Raw genomic sequence first — 22971 nt, 5'->3', positions numbered from 1 at the left:
TAGTAATTGTTTGGTGTCTGCATTCATGAAAGCCAGGTAGTTTGCAACAGGTAAGGAGAAAGTCACATTAACAGACAGTTGTAAATGATGAACTGTCTTCACTTTACTATAGGGCACATAATAACATGTACTAAGGATTTATAGATACTTTAGAAATGTTTTACAAAGCATATGTTAAACATGAACAAACACATTAACAGACAGTTGTAAATGATGAACTGTCTTCACTTTACTATAGGGCACATAATAACAAGTACTAAGGATTTATAGATACTTTAGGAATGTTTAACAAAGCATATGTTAAACATGAACAAGCTACCAATAGCTTGTATATATTATGTAACATCAGTTACAAATGATTTAATAATCATTTACAGATGTATTATACATGGCTTATTCATGAATAGTTTTACTACTTACTAATACCTTTATAGATGATTTGTAACCGTAGTTATAAAGGTTTTAGTAATCACTTACAAGTGTCAATAAACAGGTTGTTAATGATTTGTTAATAGTCTACAAACTGCTTATAAACGTTTATAAATGCTTTAGAATGGGTCGTTACAAATGATTTAATAATCATTTACAGATGTATATAAATGGCTTATTCATGAATAGTTCACTACTTACTAATACCTTTATAGATGATTTGTAACCGTAGTTATAAAGGTTTTAGTAATCATTTACAAATGTCAACAAACAGGTTGTTAATGATTTGTTAATAGTCTACAAACTGCTTATAAACGTTTATAAATGCTTTATAACGGGTCATTATTGTAAAGTGCTACCGTGTGGGTGTGTGTGCGCAAGCATACTTGTGAGAGCCAAATGTCCCCACAAGTACAGTAGAATTTGAGAAATATATTTCTTTCCTGGTCGTCACAAGATAAATAGTTGTTTTATGGTTTTAAAATATTGTTTGTCAGGCTTGCGGTTGTAGTTATGCCTGTATTTATATTTAGGTGTTGCACACCGAGAATAGCTAATCTCAGTACACACTGCGTCGCGCTGCAATGTGTTGTGAGCTTGTGGAACGGTTATTTTTGGCTTAGGGTTAAAATGGCAAGAATTTAACAATTGCCATTCATAGAATTGCCGTCCTAAAACGTTGATGTCCTCACAAGTATATAGTAATACAAATGTGTGTGTGTGCGCGTGTGTGTGTGTATGATGTATTCAGGTGCCCGGCAGCGGGCAAGCGAACGTGGAGAAGGCCCTGAAGCAGTTTGCTCAGCTGGTGAACAACAAGGTCTTCCTGCTGACGTTCATCCGCACCCTGGAGCTGCAGCGCTCCTTCTCCATGCGGGACCGCGGCTACCTGGCCTCGCTCATCATGACCGCTCTGCAGGGACGCCTGGAGTACGCCACCGACGTCCTCAAGCAGCTACTGTCCGACCTCATAGAGCGCAACCTGGAGAGCAAGAACCACCCCAAACTGCTGCTGCGCAGGTATAGTCCCTTTGACGCCCCTGTTTATGATATGATGTGTTTTTATTAGGGATGTACGATTTATCGTTCATCATATCGGCCGGTTTTTACTAAACCCATTAAGACCGGGAACGCATCTGTGTGTCATTTTTAGATTTCTTTGGGCTATTCAAAAATAGCAGATATACAAGCTCATAGCGCGGCACTCGCGCTATGAGCTTGTAGATCTGCTATTTTTGGAAAATCGTGAACATTTAAGCAAATCTTTGAATCTATATTTTTTTAAAGTGAACATTTTTAACTCGAATCTTTGCTTCTGGGGGTCCTTGGAACTAAATATTTTGAGATATTTAAAAGAATATAATTTTTTGAATCGGCCTCAGGTCTTTGACTGCCAGACACACATTGACTGCCAGAGTTTATTCATAATGTACTCACCCCTGTGCCAGCGATTTTCGTGTTTTTTAATTTTTTAATTTTGTAATTTTTCATTCAAATATTTTGTCTGGCTGCGGTTTTAAACACATAAGACAGATCGACCAGCAGGGAGCAGCAGGTTGACACCTTGATCACTCGCTGACTCGCTCGACCCCCCCCAAACAGGCTCAAACAGTCCATACGTCATAACCGGATGTGACGTTTTCGCAGATCGGCGATCGGCCTTCAGTTCGATGTGATACACGACGACGATGGCTGTGCGTCATCCAGACTAAAGAAAATAGAACTGGAGCTCTCTGTTAGTTTTTTATACCGTGTGAAAAACCGTGTTTTTCCCTATTCTCGCCTAAAATGCCTAAAAAAGGCCTCCGAGAACCGGAAACGGAATCTGCGTCATGAATCCGGAACCCGGTGAGTGTGATGTAAACAGAAAACGAAACTGATGATGAAAAATTCACAGAACACCGCGATCACAGATTAAACAATGAAAATTCCAAAGAACGCATATATGCGATCTTCAGAATTGCGGCATTCAAGCGATGGATTTGAAAAACGCATATATGCGATCTAGGCAATCAATGTGTTAATGGGTTAACAATGCATAATTGGTATCAAACTGATATGAAAATAATTCAGTTATCTCACTCCGATTATGATGACGCATCGGATATGTGCTTGTTTGAATGTCCGTGGACTTGCGGACTCTAAAGTGAAGCGCAGCTTTTTTAAGGCCAGTGCTGCTGCTCCATCCCCACTCCTCCCACCCAACCCAACCCGCACACACCCACAAACACACCCACAAACACACCCACAGACGCACGCACGCACGCACACACAAACTAAAGCAGGAACGTTTCTTGCACTGCCGTCGCAAACTGTAGCCGTTACCGGTTACCGCTGTAATACACATCTTTCAGCAGATGGAAAGACAGACCAAGTTGTCTGGACATGCCCAGCCTCAGCACACATCGCCGTTGTTTTCTTTTTGTTGATTCTGTCGTGTCGTGTGTAACGTCAGGCCAGAGCTCTATCAGTGAGAGAGGGAGGGAGGGAGGGAGGGAGGGAGGGGGAGAGAGAGGGCGAGTGAGGGAGATGGCGAGAGAGAGTGAGAAGAGGAGAGAGAGAGAGGGAGATAGAGGATACACCGTTCTATGCTGGGTACTGAAACCCAAACATGCTGATGGACGCGTCACCTCATTACACAATGTCAGTGCAATAACACTGTGCAAGCAGAAAACCTGGTATAATATCTATCTTCCTCTCCTCATACCATCATCCAAAATGCTGTGTCCTCGGGTATGTTATTATTACTTTCATTCATCAATTTAATAGCCTGCATTTAGCTAAGACAGACATTTATTTCAATTAAAAGTGTGTTTTATTCTGCTCCACCTTTTTTTTGTTAGTTTCCATTCACTGTAAAACAAAACAAATTGGTTTCACCAGCAGTTGAGTGAATTGCTTTTCTAGTTGACATTGTAAGTTTGCCTGATTTCTTGGATTCTCACTACCTGCCAATACTTCTCCACTTGCTTGCAACACCCTAGGGTGAGAGAACTTTATGACCTGCCATAAATACTTCGATTGTATTGTATTTTATAGAACAACCATCCAATAATCATGGATAAATCATGGATTTGGCTTAAAAATTACAATGTAGCAATCTATTGGAATGCAGTGAATAATTGCTCTGCAAATGTGACAGAGTGGTTTTCTTATGAGGTACAAGTTTGTACTGTGTGTTCATTTATCTATTTGTGATGTGTTTGTAACTCTGAGTGTACAAATGTAACTAAATGGACCAAATGGATAAATGTTTCTTACATTTGTACACTCTCTCAGAGTTAAATGAACACTGAGGATATTACCGGTACTCTGTATTCATTCACTTTCTCCACCCACAAACTTGTCCCCCCTGTAATGGGGATTCAAACCAGCGACCTTCCGGTGCCAACCGGGAATAAAATACTGCTGAACAGCCGCTTCTAATACTTTGACACAGAAACGTCTCTTTGCACGTTGTCCTTTCAGCCCAGTTTCTGGTTGAGTAACTGGGTCATGTGAGGGAAGTAGCCCAGGCTAGTCTGTTTTAGTTGGGTTTTTCTGTGCAGCGATGTGAAATACCCATCAGTTGAAACGGAGATAGAGCAGGTGAAACACGGCCATGCATGGTGTGTGAGAGAGAGAGAGAGAGAGAGAGAGAGAGAGAGAGAGAGAGAGAGAGAGAGAGAGAGAGCGAGAGAGCGAGAGAGAGAGAGAGAGAGGAGTAGCTGCCGGGGGGAATATGTGTGCAGCAGTGGCAGAGCCATTGTCAGTCTGGCTTATCTTCCTCATGCCACTCATGAAACATTCAGCTTTGGTTCATGTCTCCTCTCCTCTCTCCTCCTCTCCTCCCGTCCACTCCTCTCCTCTCCTCCTCTCTCCCTCTCCTCTCTTCTCCTCTCTCCTCCTCTCCTATCTCCTCCCTTCCACTCCTCTCCTCTCCTCTCCTCTCCTCTCCTCTCCTCTCCTCCTTCACCTCTGCTTATCTGCTGATTGTTTTTACACTGCTGGGACTGGGCCTGTTGAATCTTTCATGAGGTTTTGTCTTTGTTTCTCTTTCTTTTTAGCAGACGAGTAAGGACGAGTTAGCATGGGAGCTAGTTAGACTTGTTAGCCCAAAAAAGCACTGCCGCTCTCACCCAGACTGGTCTGAACTTTAATGGGATGCAGTCAGCAGGGAGTAGCGAGCACAGGTGAAGGTTGTCATACAAGTTATGAGAAAGAGAAAAAGAGTTGGGGATGACAGGTGAGGAAGAATCTACACTGGATTTTGCTCATGAGGATTATATGCCCTCCCCTCGTTTAATAAGGTATTTAGAGGTATTTAATCTCTGAAGCCCTATATACTCTGTTGTATGACGACAAGCTAAAAAAAATCAAAAAAATAAAGGAAAAAATAAAACCCATTCAAAAAAAGCGAGAATAGCAGATCTTAAATCTATGACACGTTATGAGCTTCTGATTGGCTATTTCAATGTATTTTTTTTTATGGCATGCCCAAAATAGGGACGCCAAAGTTAAAGTTTCTACCTAATGGTGTATATAATATAACATCTAAGAACAATTATGAAATCTTGCCCGTCTGGTTTGCGTCAGACATTTAACTGCTGACACAATGGAAGAGGAAACGGAGTGAAAGGGTCAGAAAGTGGACATGAAATATCCCCCTTATGCAGTTACATCCTGACCCACATACTCTCTCTCTCTCTCCCCCTCTCTCTCTCTCTCTCTCTCTCTGTCTCTCTGTCTGTCTGTCTCTCTCTCTCCGTCTTAAGTCATAAATGAATCATCAGAGTGCTCCGACTCTCTGCGGGACGTCTCCACCTAACAAATGAGCACGCTCTCCTCTTGTCTTGCAGAACAGAATCGGTGGCAGAGAAGATGCTGACAAATTGGTTCGCCTTCTTGCTCCACAAATTTCTCAAGGTAACAGAAGCCACCCGGGGGACCTTGTGAAACGCAGATGTCACTGTGATGCATTGCTGCACCCCTTATAAAAAAAAGGAGATTGGTATCGATTTGATACCAAATAGGTTTCTGTGTACTTTGTGGGCACAGCTGTCATTTCACTGTCTGCTGGCCATTTTATGGGTTTTATCGACAGGTTTTGGGGCGGGGGGGATTCTCCCAAGTTTGGGGTCACAATGTACACCGGTTGCATCTCAGTGTTTTGCGGCGTATATCCAACGTGCATCTCTCTTCTCTTCTTCCCACACTGTCTCTCCCTCTCTTTTTATGCCCCCCCCCCTTTCATCACTCCGATTTCCATAATCCCTGGATTCCGTGCCAAAACAAAGGAGTGTGCTGGCGAGCCTCTCTTCATGCTGTTCTGTGCCATCAAACAGCAAATGGAGAAGGGACCCATCGACTCCATCACTGGCGAGGCGCGCTACTCGCTCAGCGAGGACAAGCTCATCCGGCAACAGATTGAATACAAGACCCTGGTGAGTCGCCAGGACATTCAACAGGAAGTCAGAGTCACTGAGTCACGCTGTAATCATTCTTTTTGTGTACCTGCCTTGAATACACTGTGGGTAGAAGTGGGGCGTCTCTCTCTCTTTTCGCTGGTGCAGAGGCAACATCCTATGTGCCTGTTTATGCAATGCTGGTCTGATGTTTACATCATTGAAGCAGACGCGAGCTGACAGCAGAATCAATGCAGGTTTACAAAGCTACTCGTAATCAGCGAAGAGTCATAATGATTCCCTTGATTAATCTCTGTCTTCCTCGATTAGGCTCGGCTCTGGAAAATCCTGCATAATTGAATTTGTTAAAAAATGTTAAACATAAGATGATGTCACATTATTTTTGGAGTTATGCAGAGCCAAAACACGTGAAGCTGTAAATGTGGCTTATTTCAACGTAATCTGTGCACAGATTTCTATGAGAGAGGGCATAACACATGATTACTAGCACTGCACCGGCAACCCACACATGTCGTTAGATACAGTGCTTTGCTCAAGGGCTGTATTGGCAGGTGTAGATATGATATGTGCCGTCCTGCAGTCATGACAACAGGATTACACCATCCTGACAGCAAGTTATTAGTCACCTGCCGCTACCTCCAAGCCAAACCTGTCACCCTCCTTCTAAAGTAGGTTTGGCTTGGAGGTGGTAGCACACAACTAGACAAAACTTAACACTGCATGATTTTCACCTTGCTTCTCAAATCAAGGCCGTTGTTAGTGAATCAGTGTAACAGCAGTATCAGCTGGTGGCAGAAAGACAGCTTTGGAAGAAGTATTTTTTTTTTACTGTAGAAATACTCTGTTGCAAGTAAAAGGCCTGTATTCAAAATTTTACTTGACGAAAAGTACAAAAGTACTGGCATCAGAATATAGTATAAAAGTATAACAAATTTGAAATACTCAAGTAAAGTAAAAGTACCTGACAATTGTTAAGTACGGTACTTGAATAAAGAGAAAAGAGAAAGACGTAGGACAAGACAAAGAAGCCTAGACTATAGGACAACAAGACAAGTCAGTCACAACAGGAGGGAGTATAGAATCTAGTTACTTTCCACTACTGCAGAATGACACATCTCCTGATCCCCATGTCTGAGAGTGTGTGTCTCATTACTCATCTAATGCTGCCTGCTACAGCAACAGCACAACCCCGATCCTGGACGTGTGAAATTGCATTTCTGGCCCAAGCTCCTCGAGGTAGTGAGGATATTTGGAGCTTGCAGCCTCTTCCTCCCTCTCCCTCTCTCCCACTGTCTCGGTTCCTCTTTTACTCCACTGTTTGTCAACCAGTGGTCCACGGACCGCTAGGGGTCCATGGCATGATCGCAGGCGGTCCATTGGAAAATGTTTTTTAATTGTTAGAAAAAATATATAGAAATATTTGCACCTCTGTTAAAAAATATGTTATCAAAATATGTTTAACTAATATTTCCAGTCCACCAAATATATGACAATGTTTGGCATAGTGTGGTAAAAAAGAAATGAAATAATGACTGTTATAGGCTTAATATACTTTGTTGTGTGCCGGTGTCGCTCACCAAAAATAGGCAATCTACAAGATCACAACGTTTCGCCATGTGACGCGTTGTGAGCTTGTACTGAACATTGGCTAATTTCAGTGTGCGACACCAAGGTGCAACTAAGTACAGTATAAATCCGGCATTAAGCTCATTAATGTTAAATATTAACACATTTTTACAAAAATAGAAATGACTGTATTATGCTTTCTTAAATATACTGTGTACAGCTATATTGTTGCGGGGAGGTGGGGTGGTCCTTGAGGATTATTTAAAATATCCTAGTGGTCCAGAGCTCAAAAGAAGGTTGAGAAGCACAGTTTTACACCATGTCTTCATCTCTGTCCTTCCCTCCCTCTCCCACCCTCCTTTTCCCCTCTTTCTCTCTCACTCCCTTCTGCCTTCTTTCACAACTCTTGCCCCTTGTCTCTCCAGACACTGAGCTGTGTGAACCCAGACAATGAGAACAGCCCTGAGATCCCTGTCAAGGTTCTGAACTGTGACACCATCACCCAGGTGAAGGAGAAGATCCTAGATGCTGTGTATAAGAACATGCCCTGTTCCCAGCGGCCCCGGGCCACAGACATGGACCTAGGTGAGACACACTGCTCCCCCAGCATGCCATAATACAGTTGCTTATCAAACATTTTCATGTCTAGGATCATAGGTTCTGCTATTTTCCAATAGCCATATACTAAAATAGGGCTCAAGTGTTTAAACTGTTCCTGATTTAGCTGGGGACCCCCTGGAACCATCCTGCGGGGATCCCCTGGAATGTGATGCGTTGTGAGCTTGTAGATCTGGAGTACAATAAAACGCTTGAGTGGCTAATCGATTAGCTGATAAAAAATAAACCAAACAGAAAAAAACACGCTTCTTGATTATTCTATCGATGAATCTAAAAAGTAACCGATAGAATAATCGCTAAGAAGACAATTAAATAGTTGCAGCCCTACATCCTAGAGCCATCGCTGACTGTAGCCATATTTACACTCACCAAAATCTGTACGTATATCACCTCCTAGCGTTCTTTAGGTAACTTAACCACTTGCACCTTAGGATCCCTATTCTGGGGGGAACATTCATCAAAGAGATTTGATGTAGAGGGGAAAAAAGAGCAGACCATGAACAGAGCAGACGTCAGCCAAGTTTACTAAGTATACTGTAGAGTGTTTAAGTGGCTAAAATTTACGCCAGTTTACAGTTGTAATGTTTACAATTTAATGGAAATGCTTTGGAGAAGAGGGCATGCGATATACTGATGATCATGTGGCACGATGAAAGCCTGATTTATACACATAACATGTCGCAATGCAACGCGCTATGAGCATGAGGATCTGTAGCAAACAATGTGGTTTGTGTATACACATACTGTATGCATTCAACACTGAATCAAACCATGTGGTTTGTGTTGTTTGTGTGCAGAGTGGCGGCAGGGGAGGACAGCACGGGTGGTTCTGCAGGATGAGGACATCACCACCAAGATCGAGTGTGACTGGAAGAGACTCAACACACTCATGCACTACCAGGTCTGCTTCAGTACTCACTACTCAGCTTACAGAACAAAACAAAAGAAACGCTGCACAGTAACACCTATAGCCTACTACTGTACTAGAATTTGTTTCGAACTTTTAGCCTTGTTCGTCAGGTTGGTTGGTTGACGGTTGTCCATTGATCCAACAGTTCCATCATGATTATCTTAACCACTTTGAACCCCAGCCCAGCGTCCATATTCTTTCTGGGGTGGAACATTAGGCAAAAATAGCAGATCTACAAGCTCACAATGCATCGCGATGCATTGTGAGCTTGTAGATCAGCAATTTTTGGCGAAGAGATTTGGTGTACTGTAGACATAAAAAGTGGTCAAAGTACAATTGTACCTCAAGTCCAGTTCTCTAAGACTACAGGGGTTAAAGTGGTTAAAAACTACTGGTTGAATTGCCATGCAATGTGCTCTGCGCCTTCATGAACCCTACTGATTTTGGGTGACCCCATGTGGCCTTTCCTGTAGCACCGCCATTAGGCCAAAATGTGCACTTGCACACAAGATGTCTCCAAATCTATTGGCCGGATTGCCTTGAAAACTTGCATTTGAGTGACCTCCTTACCTTTGCTCTAGAGGCTAGTGTCTTCCTCAGGCCAAAATATCAGCTTTGCACACAAGATATCTCCTAATATATGAATAAATTAGCCACTGAAGATATACAGAACACATTCCTGCAGCAGAAGGCTGAATAATAAGTTAGTAATTAAAGTATGCACATTGCAAATAGCAGTCAAAATCATGTGGTGAACTATGACAAGTCTGAGCTAGATACTATCCAAAAGGTACAATTTGTACAAAGACATTGTACAAAGCTTGTCCCAAAAGAATACACTGTGTACTCTCTTAGTGAGCAGGTATATAAAGGTTAAAGACATTTGCTCAGGGCTCTGAAAAACAACTCTTTCTGAGTCTCTCTGTGCATGTGGCTCTCGGCTTTGTGCCGCAGGTGTTTGCCTGACCGCAGCAGCACAAACAGTTCATTGCCTGAATCATGGTGGTCCTTCATAATCCTTCAAGCTCCGCTCAAGCACCTACTAGAGTATGACTCCTGCATGGAGGGGAGGGAATAGGTTCCCATGGTGGAGCTCGGCCGGGTGCACTACCCTCTGCTATAGGGCTCGCTGGTCCCAAGAGGAGCTATTACCAAACAGTGATATCCCCCCCCCCCTCACAATGCTTTGAGTAGTAGCAGAAGGATTTCAGGATCTTCTGTGAGACTTTGAATTTCCTCAGCTGTCTGAGGTGGTGCAGGTATCGTCCTAGTCTTCCTAATTCCTAATTACGTATGTCCTCCAGACAGCACGCACCCGAGAGACAGGAAGACAGGAAGATAGAAGTGTGTGTGTGTGTGTGTGTGTGTGTGGGGGTGTGTGTGTGTGTGTGTGTGTGTGTGTGTGTGTGTGTGTGTGTGTGTGTGTGTGTGTGTGTGTGTGTGTGTGTGTGTGTGTGTGTGTGTGTGTGTGGGAGAGACAGAAAGACAGAGAGAGCAAGTGCTTCTTACAGGCACTTCACGAATGCACTTATTTTTTACTGTCTATGGAATGCACTCATTTAAAAGCCCGCCAGCGTTTCATATACTGTACAGACATATATTAGGTTTTGACCTCGTCGTGTTTAATCTCCCTGGGAGGCGCTGAAGTGTTTGTTCTGCCGCTGAGCTGGGAATTGTATTAGTTTCATCTGTGACACATAGGGCACCTGAATTATTCTGCTCATGCTGAGGGCCTCCTGTTATTTGTGCCACGCTGCAGAGCAGCAGAGAAGCACAGCATAGCACAGCACTAGCACAGTACATTGATTTAATCCATTATGAACAATTACTGATAGTCGACAATTTAATAAAATAATCGATTAGTAATTGATCCCTATTTTGGGCATGTCATCATTATAGGTGAAAAGTTTCAAAAATGTAAAAACTAAACAAAACAAAACAAAAATTGAAAATTGTGAAAATAGTATGTTGATCAGCTATTTTCACAATTCTTGCACAAAATCGTTGTGCGCCGTATATAAATTACCCCTTAAGCGGTTCGTCGATATATATATATTTTTTATATACAGCACAGCCCTACACTTAAGACTGGGACTCTGGGCTAACACGGAGCTCCTGCTTTTACATTTCTTTCACAATACTCACACATCTAATTCAACCAAGAACAAAATGTAAACCCATTTTGTTCTTGGTGTGTATGTGCAGTAAAATTAGTTTTGATCATGCTCCAGGCTATCGATTCGTCATGACACATTTCCATTGCAAGGCAAAATGAGACTTTACTGGGTCTAGGAATAAGCTTGGAATAATGTAAATAATAATAATCAGTGACATACGCAGGGTGTACTTTTGGCTCCGCCCCCTCAGCCAAAAGTACACCCTGCGTATGTCACTGATCACATGACCTCAATCAATTCTCCAGTTCAACAACATAGAAGGCAACATTTTCTTATTTCCACACAGCAGTTCTAAGGTGTATTAAAGACATTCAATGTTGAAAATGAGTGGAATTCCCCTTTAAGGTGACTACATTATAATTAGATGGATAAGTATGGTTTATTCCTCTGTTAGTGGAGGCTACTCCAAGGCCTGGGTGCTGCAGTCTTTAGTTACTATCACAGAAGGTCTTTGCAATCTTCAGTTAGTTTTCATGTAGTTTGAGGGAGTATGCAATACTTCATTTGTAGCTTTGGGCAAGTATCATGACCCTAATGGCTTCCTTGGAACACATTCAAAACATCCTATTGATTTTCAGAAACGCATGGCTGTCAGTTTGAATTAAAGCTGTTTTGCTTTTTTTTTTAATGCCTGAGAATGTTATGTTTTTGGGAGTTACACAATTCTGTTTCAACAGGAACAATTTGTAGTATGATTACAATAAGTTCATAGAAATGCTTTGCTTGTGCCCACCAGGTGTCTGAGCGCTGTGTGGTGGCTCTGGTGCCCAAACAGATGTCCTCTTTCAACATCCCCTCCTCTGCCAGCTTTCCACGCAGCATCAGCAGATATGGTCAGTACTCAGTAATGCTTCAGAGGCAACTCAATGCTGTGTGCCATTCATGAATGTAACTTGGGATCCATTGCTAAGAAAGGCAGCATAATAAATAAAACCATATTAAAAAAGGACTCAACATTATGCCTGAATTCTTTCATGCCTTTTCTCCATATGTGGCTCACAGGCAGACTGGATTGTTTGAAAATATGCCTACTAATGACATCATCTGTGGTCATTTTAAACAACATTTCGAACTTTGTATCTTATTTATTGTTGCACGAACAATGGCTTCTATTTCAGCGTGCTAATTTCCAGGAAGAGAAAAGCTGGAGTTTGCATAAGCTCCACCGATGATGTCATTGGTAGTCACTAGTCAGGTTTTTTAACTGTCCACAGCCCACCTCTGAGACGCAGAACGAGTACACGGAAATTGTTCCATCTCATAATGAGCATTAGTGAGGTCCAATTATACGAAGAGAAGGTTGAAAATGTGTTCCTTTAATAGTATTCACAAAGGGGAATTTCACCCAAAATACAAAAAAAACTAAAAAACATTTACTCTCATCAGGAGTGCTACTGTATGTATACAGATAGATAGCGTTGGTGGGTTTTGCCTAGGTTTGGAAAGTTCTGTCATAGAGCTAACTGCCCGTCACCCTAATACGATGAAGGTGAATGGCATTTGGTTTGTGGCATTCAAAATGCCCCAAAAAGACATACAAAAAAACTAAACAGCACCGGCTCCATCTAAAATCATAATACACACGATACTACACAGACCTCAGACTGTTTTCTACTAGAGTATGTCTGCCCGCTGTATATTTACACACAGAAGGAAGTCTATTGGCCTGCTTCCTTCTGTGTGGAGAGAAAGTCATCACACTGTAAATAAATCCGTACCTGTAAATGACATGCTCACCAACAGCCTGAGCTTACAGAATGGCCGCAAATCACAGGCGTCCTGCTGTATAAGGACAATAAGACCTCCATAAAGATATTAAATTGTTCAGGTTATAACCCCCCCCCACCAACACCACCCCGCACACAGCCACACACACATGTTTGCATTACTATACTTGAGAGGACTTAACATTTTACAGCTTTGAAAATAGCTGAATTATAACAGCTCTACAAGCTCACACGTTGTAAATCGGCAGTTTTTTTCCCCTATCGATTAGTCACCCTATGGAGACTCATGGATATTTTTTAGTTTTTGTCGCATTCCTAATAGAGCTGGGATACCCGACCGAAACGTAAAGTGTAGAAAAATAATGTCCGCCTGGGCGAAACACCAAAGAAAGAGCCCTTAAAGAGCGTTCCTCAAAGAAAAAGAGAGAAAAAAATGCGAGTGAAAAAAAGCGTCGGTTACGGGCCCCGGTTCGGACGGATATTAATAATTAATGGTCGGGCTAGATTCGGGTCGGACACAAAGCTGTCGGTAACGGGTCGTATTTGGGCTGAAAAAATCTGCCCGATCCCAGCTCTAATTCCTAAGCCAATAATTTGATGACCAGTGGATCGGGTAGGCAGCAGTTCCGGTAGGAGACACAAAGGAGACTCTTTGTGTCTCCTACCGGAACCGCTGCCGGTCATCAAATTTAAAAAAATAAAAAATAAATAAAGGCTTTTAGGAATGCGACAAAAACGAAAGAATATTCAAGTATCCATGGGATAACTAATGAAAAAAGTCATTTTGGGGGGTGAACTATCCCTTTAAGCAACAGAACTCTTCATCCTCTCTACATTAATAGGTGTGGACGTGCACTTCCGCTCCACCCCCACCAGCCCAGACAGCCCTCACTCCCGCGTGCCCATGCTGACCCCTGACCTGGAGAGCGGGGTCAAGGTGTGGCACCTGGTCAAGAACCACGACCACGGCGACCAGAAGGAGGGCGAGCGTGGCAGCAAGATGGTGTCCGAGATCTATCTGACCAGGCTACTGGCCACTAAGGTACACCGTTAGTTTAGTTCTGTTAATAGATTCGATTCATAGGTTCTGTATTTCTAAAGCACCCCTATCCAGCTATTAGACTGGCCTGGGGGCGCTGCCCGAGGAAAGAGAAAAGAGTCACAATGAAAACAAACAACTAATTAGGACAACATTAAAAAAAAGAAAAGGAAAACAGTCTGTGAGTCAGTTTGCAGCAAGAGAGGGAGTAGGACTAAACGAGCACAATTTTACAACTCACACAAACAACAAGAAGGGAACCTAGAAGTCCTCTACATTAGTATTGTAGTAGTAATAGTAGTTGTAGTAGTAGTACTGTAACCAGTGTTGATTTTGTTGACTAAAACTATGACGAAAAATGTTCGTCGACTACCTTTTTTCACTGACTAAAACTAAGACTAAATATATTGACAATTTCGTCAACAAATAAAAACTAGAGTAAAAATGTTAGGGAGGGACTAGTGGAGAAGAGATCCAGTAGAACTAAAAGACAAGTTATTTTATGTTTGGTTGCGCTCGGGTGTTGCGCTCTGAAAATAGCAGATCTACAAGCTCACAACGCGTCGCGCTGCGACGAGTTGTGAGCTTGTAGATCGGCTATTTTCAGCATGCAACCAAGTGTAATCAGCCATTACGACGCCATCAAGGCACCGCCAAAATACTTTTTAGTCGACTAAATCAACTGTAGATTTAGTCGACTATTCTTATGATATTTTGTCGACTAAAACTAGACAAATACTAAAACATTACAGGTGACTAAAATATGACTAAAACTAAATGGAATTTTATTCAAAAGACTATGACTAAAACTAAATCAAAATGTGTTGTCAAAATCAACACTTGACTGTAACCCTATGCTATATAAATAGGGGTATGTTCCTTTAAGTGGTTGGCGGGCTGAGTGCGCCGGCAAAGAGTATTATGGGATTGTTCTGTTGTTTACTTCTGTTCTGGTGTAGAGGGAAAGCGGTCGTGCTACAAGCGAGCAAGTGATATTGTGTTGTTACTACGGATGATCTATTTTTGTTATTAAATCACCAGTTTTCCAGCACAGACTCCTTCTTTCTATTAGTGTAGAAGAAAGGATAAGGATTACTCTGAAAAGGAAGAGGAAGGTGGTTATAGTACTTGTAGTAAATGGGTCTTTATTGTGCTTTTAAAAGGTGGAAGCAGAGATGCTCAAGGGGAGTTTGTTCCACAAGTTTGGTGCCAACTCCACAAAGGCGAGGCATCCTTACTGTGTTGGACCGTGGAGTCCTCAAATACATTTCAGCTCTGCGTGACCTATAGAGCTGGAACATGGGTCCAAGAAATCCACGGTAATAGACAGGGGCAAGATCATTCAGGGCTTTGAAGACAAACATGAGTATCTTAAATGTCACTCTACGCTTCACTGGGAGCCAATGGAGAGAGACAAGGGCCGGTGAGATGTGTGATCCCTCAACTTGGTACCTGAATGTTCTATTGTTGTTCTTTTCTATTCCATTCAATGTGGTTTTGGCCTCTTAGTTCTGTCTTGTTAGCCTCTGTTCCGTTCCGATCTTCTCTTTTAGTTATTTTCACCACATTGTGTTATGTTATGAGACGCCAAAAGATAGAAAAGATGTCCAATTCACAAGTCCCACAGTTATTTGAAGTATTCCAACAACAGAATTTTGAACAGCGCTTCACCGGCAGAAAACAATTCTCTACTGGTCATGGCATACAGCTTGAGACGTGTGCTGAATACCACAAAGGCTAAACTGATGTCGCTCCCCAATTCTAAGAAGGCAGCGGCTTCCCCTTCTGAGATTGTAACCTTACAGGACAATCAGATTGAAGTAGTCTCACAGGACAAGTACCTAGGTATTTTTAATTGATGACAACTTAACATTTGGATGTCATTTTGAAAACCTGGTCAAGAAACTGAAGCTAGGATTTTTCTATAGAAATAAATCCAGCTTTTCCTTTGTCGCCAAGAAAAACCAGGTGGAAGCTATACCTTCCTTCCACTTCTGGATTACGGTAATCTGATCTTCATGCATGCCACTGCCAAATGCTTGCACTGGCTAGATACGGTATATCACAGTGATCTAAGGTTTGTCACTGGCGGCAGGTTTCTCACCCAGAATTGTACCCTGTATGCCAGAGTTGGGTGGTCTTCTTTTGCCTCACGCAGGCTCACTCCTTTGCTCTTACTGTACCTTTGTGGGTACATTAAACACAAAACCAGTACAGCCTACGTTCAAGCGACTCCCTGCTACTTCACTGTTCCCAAAGCTCGAACTGAACTCGGTAAACAAGCCTTCATGTGCGCTGCTCCTGCAGCCTGGAATCACTTGCAGACTGATCTGAAGCTTAAGGACTTGATCTCACTTTTAAAAGTGTACTGTTCGACCTGATGGCAGACGCCATTGGACAGTGCACTTGCTTCCCATACCTAAATGGTGTGAAACGTATTTCTCCTGCCTTATGACTCTGTTTGCACTTGACTTAATGTTTTTAAGTTGTTTACGTTGTGTATGTGATTGTTTACGTTGTGTAAACAATCACATGCAAACAAACTCCTCGCCCTACAGCCAAACAAGGCCACCGGCCTTGACAACATCCCCACCAGATTCCTCAGAGACGCAGCGGTCTCCATTGCTCCCATAGTAGCCCACATTACAAACTTATCCATCAGTCAGTGTCACGTCCCACAAGAATTCAAGTTGGCAAGAGTAATCCCTCTATTTAAAAAAGGAAGCAAACTAGATCCTGGCAACTATAGGCCTGTTTCCATCCTTTGTTCCATCTCAAAGGTTATAGAGCGATCAATCCAAGAACAAATCAACAGCTACCTCAGCGAGCGTAAACTGTTGTTTGAATTCCAATCAGGCTTCAGAACATCCCACTCCACTGACACATGCCTACTATATTTGACCGACTACATCAAACGTGAGGTAGACTCGGGCAAATACTGTGGCATGGTCATGCTGGACCTCCAAAAGGCGTTTGACACTGTAAACCACGCAATTCTACTTGATAAGCTGAGGGCGATTGGTTTTGATTGCACATCACTAAATTGGATGAGATCTTACTTGGAGGGTAGAGAACAAGTGGTTGACATCAACGGAACCATGTCCTCATCCCTCCCGGTGAGCTGCGGGGTTCCTCAAGGCAGCATTCTAGGGCCGTTACTGTTCCTTCTATACATTAACGACATGAATGCTGCCTGTAACTGCAAACTGTTCCTGTTCGCTGATGACTCGGCACTCCTGATCTCGGGTGAGGACAAGTTGCAAGTTGAGGAAGCTCTCAGCTCTGAACTCTCAAAAATCCGTACCTGGCTTACCGATAACAAACTGTCTCTACACCTTGGGAAAACTGAATCCATCCTATTTGGGACCAAACATTCCCTCAGTAAAATGAAGGTAAATGACTTCAAGGTCAAAGTCGATGACACAATCATCACTAGCAAAGAAGAGATTACCTATTTGGGATGTATTCTGGACAAATACCTGTCAGGTGAAAGCATGGCAACAAAGGTGGTCAAAGGAGTAAACCAGAGAACCAGATTTATGGGCAGAGTTTCCTCTTTTGTCAACCCTCAGGCCCTCAGGACCCTCTCAGGGGCCCTGATTCAGCCCCTTTTTGACTATGCTAGCTCCTCTTGGTACTCCAACACCTCAGTGTCACTGCAGACTAAGCTTCAAACCTCCCAAAACAAACTGATCCGACTACTTCTCGGACTGGGGCCCATGACCCACCTCTCTCCCATTCACTTTGCCAGCCTAGGCTGGCTCAGGGTGGAAGACAGGGTTAAACAACTAAAAATGGGTCTGGTCTTCAAAATTGTAAATGCAGATTTGCCCGATATGCCCCCTATACCCGCATATCTGTATAAATACCTCGAAAAAGTTAGTGACACCCACAGCCACGAAACTAGAGGGAGCGTAAACAACAATCTGGTACCACCCACCCATAAAACAAACATGGGCAAATTCTCCTTCTATAGCACAGCCACCAAGGAATGGAATAGTCTAACCCCATCCCTCAAAAAATGCAGTTCGCTGGGCTCATTCAAAACAGCCCTAAAAACCCATCTTTCTGGAGGCCGAAAGAGGAGCTAGTACCAGTTTCCCTGTAGACAGACGACCCCCCCCCCTCCTCTTTTTGTACATATTTTGTATTTCCTCATGCTTTTTTTTGTATATAATTTTTAATTTTTCCATGCTCCCCCCCCCCTTTCTTTTTGTACATATATTTTTAAATGCTTTTTTTTGTACATAGTGGTACTTTTTCTGTATTATCTGTATTTTCATGTTGATTTTTGAACTGTTTGGTTGCTACTATATATGTCTATGAAATTAACTCAAGGACCCCAACGGAAACAAGTCCGCAAGGACTTTTTTGGCCGGACCTTTTAGACAAAAGCATTATAAATGTAACTGTGTTGTTTTACATTCTTTTGCCTAATAAAAATTTCAATCAATCAATCAATCAATGCAACTTGTCCAGCTGCATGTCCTGAACAGGGCTCCCTCGTAAAAAAAAATAGATTTCTGATCTCAATGGGATTTTACCTGTATAAATAAAATAAAACATCGGTTATTTTAACCCATTAAGACCTGAGGCGATTCTTAAAAATGTTTTCTAAATCCTAACAGTAAAAAAACAAAAATGTTTTCAAGATTTTTCAAAAATAGCAGATCTACAAGCTCATAGCGCGGCGCTATGAGCTTGTAGATCTGCTATTTTTGAATAGCCAAAGAAATCTAAAGTGACACAAATGCGTTCCAGGTCTTAATGGGTTAACCGATGACAATTATGGGAAATAATTGCAATTACCTCAAATTATTGCAATCAGGCGAATATGTAATAATTGGGACGGGCCTACTTGTGCGAAAAATGTTGTAGTTTCTGGTATTTTAGATTGGGTCTTTGATAAACCTTAAACCATAATTCGTACCAGATTAATCTATAAACTTTTGTTTTGTTTTCTGCAGGGCACACTACAGAAGTTTGTGGACGACCTCTTTGAGACGCTGTTCAGCACGGTGTGTCGGGGCACCGCACTGCCTCTCGCCATCAAATACATGTTTGACTTCCTGGACGAGCAGGCTGACAAGCATGGCATCCATGACATGGATGTTCGCCACACCTGGAAGAGCAACTGGTGAGCGAGCGGGGTGCAGAGAGGTAGCACAAGGATGGATCGGTTTGCATAACAGTACCCATGATGCATTGCACAGCTTAGAGGTGGTTATGTGAATAGGCATGGGTTTGGTGTGGTTTATGTCAGTGGTTCTCAAAGGGGCATCCGGGGACCCCCATGGGTCCTTGAGGGGCTTCCCTGGGGGTCCCCAGCAAAAATATTTAACATTAGTTTAAGCACTTCAACACTAATTGGCTTTGTTTCGTTTGAAAATAGCCAATCTACTTGTAGATCAGCTATTTTCCAAAAGTCTTGAAAACATTTGAACAACACAAATCTTGTATGGGGTCACTGGCACAAAATATTTTCAGATGGGCGTCCGTGGCCAATTACACTGATTTGGGGGCCCTTGACGTGAAAAGGTTCTCAGTTATGAGAAAATAACTGCACTACAGGCGGATGCTACGGCCCTCTGCTTCACGTTGGGCATTTGAACTGCAGACCCATTTATATCCCACTTACTGTATACTACGGCTGACTTGTGCAGTTTAGTCTTTTATTCTTTGGTGTTGTGGTACAAACAGTCTTAATGCCAGCCAATCAGATATCTGTATTCATCCAGAACATGACATAATCAGTTAATTTGAGTTCAGGTTTGGCACTGTTTGTACAGTATGGTTTGGTTAAGGGTTAGGGTGACAGTAGATTACTATGTATTTGGGAGGGGCGATAAACTGTATAACCACAATTCACCTGGTCACATTATTTCATGGGAAGAGCAATATTTGAATAAATCTTGAACTGTCAAATCTCCCTCTTTCTCTCTCCCCCCCTCTCTCTCTCTCTCTCTCTCTCTCTCTCTCTCTCTCTCTCTCTCTCTCTCTCTCTCTCTCTCTCTCTCTCTCTCTCTCTCTCTCTCTCTCTCTCTCTCTCTCTCTCTCTCTCTCTCTCTCTCTCTCTCTCTCTCTCTCTCTCTCTCTCGTTTCACCTTAGCTTGCCACTGCGCTTCTGGGTGAACGTGATCAAGAATCCACAGTTTGTGTTTGACATCCATAAAAGCAGCATAACAGACGCCTGTCTGTCTGTGGTGGCTCAGACCTTCATGGACTCCTGTTCAACATCAGAACACCGTCTGGGCAAGGACTCGCCTTCCACCAAGTTACTCTACGCTAAGGACATACCACACTACAAAAGCTGGGTGGAGAGGTATGTGAGAGAGCAGGCGTGTGTGTGTGTGTGCGTGTGCGCGTGTGTGTGTGTGTGTGTGTGCGCGCGCGCCTCCGCGTTAGTGTAAAAGTACCATTGTGCAATGTCATTATAAACCAGTGGCTTTCAAAAATGTTGTGCCTATCCAATGGACAAGACAAAAAGGCACACTTGTATTCAGAGCTGAAGTAGCAATGCAATGCGTGAACATTTTACATATTTTCCGTAGGGTATAGAATTTGCCTCGAAAATAAGTGCTGATATAGTACATTAAAAAACAAAATTGTGTGAGGTCCAGAACACACACACACACACACACACGCACACGCACAGCTCCCTGGCCTGGACACTGACCATGTGACGTGTGTCTCCCTCTAGGTACTACGCTGACATCAACCGCTTGCCTGCCATCAGCGATCAGGACATGAATGCCTATCTGGCAGAGCAGGCCCGCCTTCACTCCAACGAGTTCAACGTACTCAGTGCCCTCCACGAGATCTATGCCTACGTCAGCAAGTACAGCCAAGAGGTGAGACTAGAAAGCAGTGATTCTGTCCCTCTTGAAGTTCAAAGACCCTCAGTTTGATGTAGTTGTTGTCGAGCAGAAAACTTGTATCTCCATATTTCAACTTCTTGTGTTTTTCCATAAATTAATATCCTACTTCATCGTACAAGAGTGCTGCGCAAACGTTGTGAAAATAGCCGATCTACAAGCTCACTTAAATTTGTCTGTGCGTTTTATAAATATTCAACCAATTAAAAGTATTAACAAGAACTTATGACTAAATATTAACTACATTGGCTCGATTGGAACACAGGTTCTTTTTTTTTTTACGTTTCCTGCAAAGTAACAGTTCTGGAGATGCAGCGGTTCCACCCGATAGCGACAATATGCATTAGGCCATGGATACCATTTTTTTTTTAAATCTCTAGGACCCCAATTTACACTGTAAAATCCACAGTATTAATCTTACTCTCAGAGTTACAGACCAGTAAGGGTCCATTTTGACCCATGACTGTGAACCAGTGCTATAAAGCTTCATTTATAATCCAACCACATCAACACATAGACCATGCACAGCACAAACCTAATGGTTCCCAGACGGCCTCTCCTAGCCATTCAGCTATTGCTGTCCATGTATTATTGGCATAGTGAGTATTCTGTTTACCGAAAGTCAAGCTTTGCAATTGCATTTGCGATGTGTGTCTGTTTGCTATTGTTTTTATTTATGTAAATGTTATTGAGGCAGGTACAGGTCGATTAAGAATCCATTATGTATAACCACAGCCGGGTACAACTGTCTGTAGGGGATTCAAAGAAAAACTCAAACTGAAACTAATCTCAAACAATGTCGACCCCAGAGAACAAACATTCATTTATATGTATTGCAGTATCACTATAATTTGAATGTAACATTGACGTTTATAGGGCACTTCAAGGCCATGCATCAATGCCTTTGGCACTGCAGCATCTGTGCTGATGCGCGTGTGCGTGTGCGTGTGTGTGTGTGTGTGTGTGTGTGTGTGTGTATTAGATCACAGAAGCCCTGGAGCAGGATGAACAGGCCCGGAAGCAGAAGCTGGCCTACAAGGTGGAGCAGGTCATCGCAGCTATCTCTGCAGAGAGCTGAGACACTCTATTCATTCAGTCTTTATTTACACACACACACACGCACACACACGCACGCACACACACACACACACACATTAAAACCTGGGAGCTGACCAGTACAACCACAGTCTCCATTCTGTTGGCCTCTGAGCAGCTCCGCTGGAGCGTTTGGGGGGGGGGTTCAGTGCCTTGCTCAAGGGCACTTCAGCGGTGTTGGGGGGGAGGGGGGAGTGGTGGCCATTCTCTTCCTCACCCAGATTGTTCCTTTTGCCGGTCCTGAGAATTGAACCGGGAACCTTTCTGGCAACAAGCACGCTCCTCTAACCTTTAGGCCACCGCTGTCCCACGTTATACACTCTCAAGCACACATTATGCACACGCGTACACACACACACACACACACACACACAGACAGACAGACAGACGTATACACACATATCAAGAGGCACACGCATATCAGCAAGACAGAAGAATCAACATAAACACACATTACAATACAAATACATATCGTCACTGTCGGGCAGAAACCTTGTATGTCCATATTTCAACTTGTTATTCTTTTTTTTTCGTAAATGAATGCCCTACTTCGTTGTACTAGAGGGTCACACTAAAGTAGCGATAATAGCAGATCTACAAGCTCATGAAGCGACTCACGAAGCCATGCGCCGCGAGCTTGTAGATCTGTGTATTTACGCTACTTTTGGAACCTTTTGAAAGTGAAAGTGGTTCATTCTGTGGGTTTTACATATATTGAACCAATGAAAAGTATTAACTTTTGTTCGACTTATGACTCAACAATAACTACATTGGATCCATTGGAACACAGGTTCTTTTTTCCTTTTCCTGCAAAGCAACGCTTTCCATCCGACAGAGATGATATGCAACATGCGGGTGCACATACACACATGTGCATGTGCACACGCGTGCGCGCACACACACACACACACACACACACACACACACACACACACACACACACACACACACACACACACACACACACACACACACACACACACACACACACACACACACACAGAGATAGGTAGTACAAAAAGTGGTTATGGACCCATACACGCAGCTGCTGGACAGGGCAATGCATGTCCACATGCTAATCTGCGCGCGTACACACACACACACACACACACGCACACGCACAGACACAG

At 42.9% G+C, this 22971-nt stretch overlaps 1 protein-coding gene across 1 annotated transcript in view; it reads left to right on the top strand.

The window, feature by feature from the left end:
- LOC308082818 (plexin-A2-like) overlaps positions 1-21824 on the top strand; it is a gene marked incomplete at both ends in the record, with an annotated part of 102600 nt that extends 80776 nt beyond the window's left edge. The window contains 11 exons of the mRNA XM_080424843.1: positions 1181-1449; positions 5268-5334; positions 5706-5852; positions 7826-7985; positions 8816-8919; positions 11842-11938; positions 13675-13874; positions 18839-19008; positions 19981-20193; positions 20572-20722; positions 21729-21824. Of these exons, the coding sequence (XP_080280969.1) occupies positions 1181-1449; positions 5268-5334; positions 5706-5852; positions 7826-7985; positions 8816-8919; positions 11842-11938; positions 13675-13874; positions 18839-19008; positions 19981-20193; positions 20572-20722; positions 21729-21824 (1674 nt within the window). The remainder of the gene's footprint in view (positions 1-1180; positions 1450-5267; positions 5335-5705; positions 5853-7825; positions 7986-8815; positions 8920-11841; positions 11939-13674; positions 13875-18838; positions 19009-19980; positions 20194-20571; positions 20723-21728) is intronic.
- Positions 21825-22971: the final 1147 nt, after the last annotated feature.

This window comes from Gymnoscopelus braueri, assembly GCF_963280865.1.
Source record: "Gymnoscopelus braueri genome assembly, chromosome: 3".
Classification (NCBI taxonomy): Eukaryota; Metazoa; Chordata; class Actinopteri; order Myctophiformes; family Myctophidae; genus Gymnoscopelus; species Gymnoscopelus braueri.
This window is presented reverse-complemented; position numbering and strand designations above follow the sequence as displayed.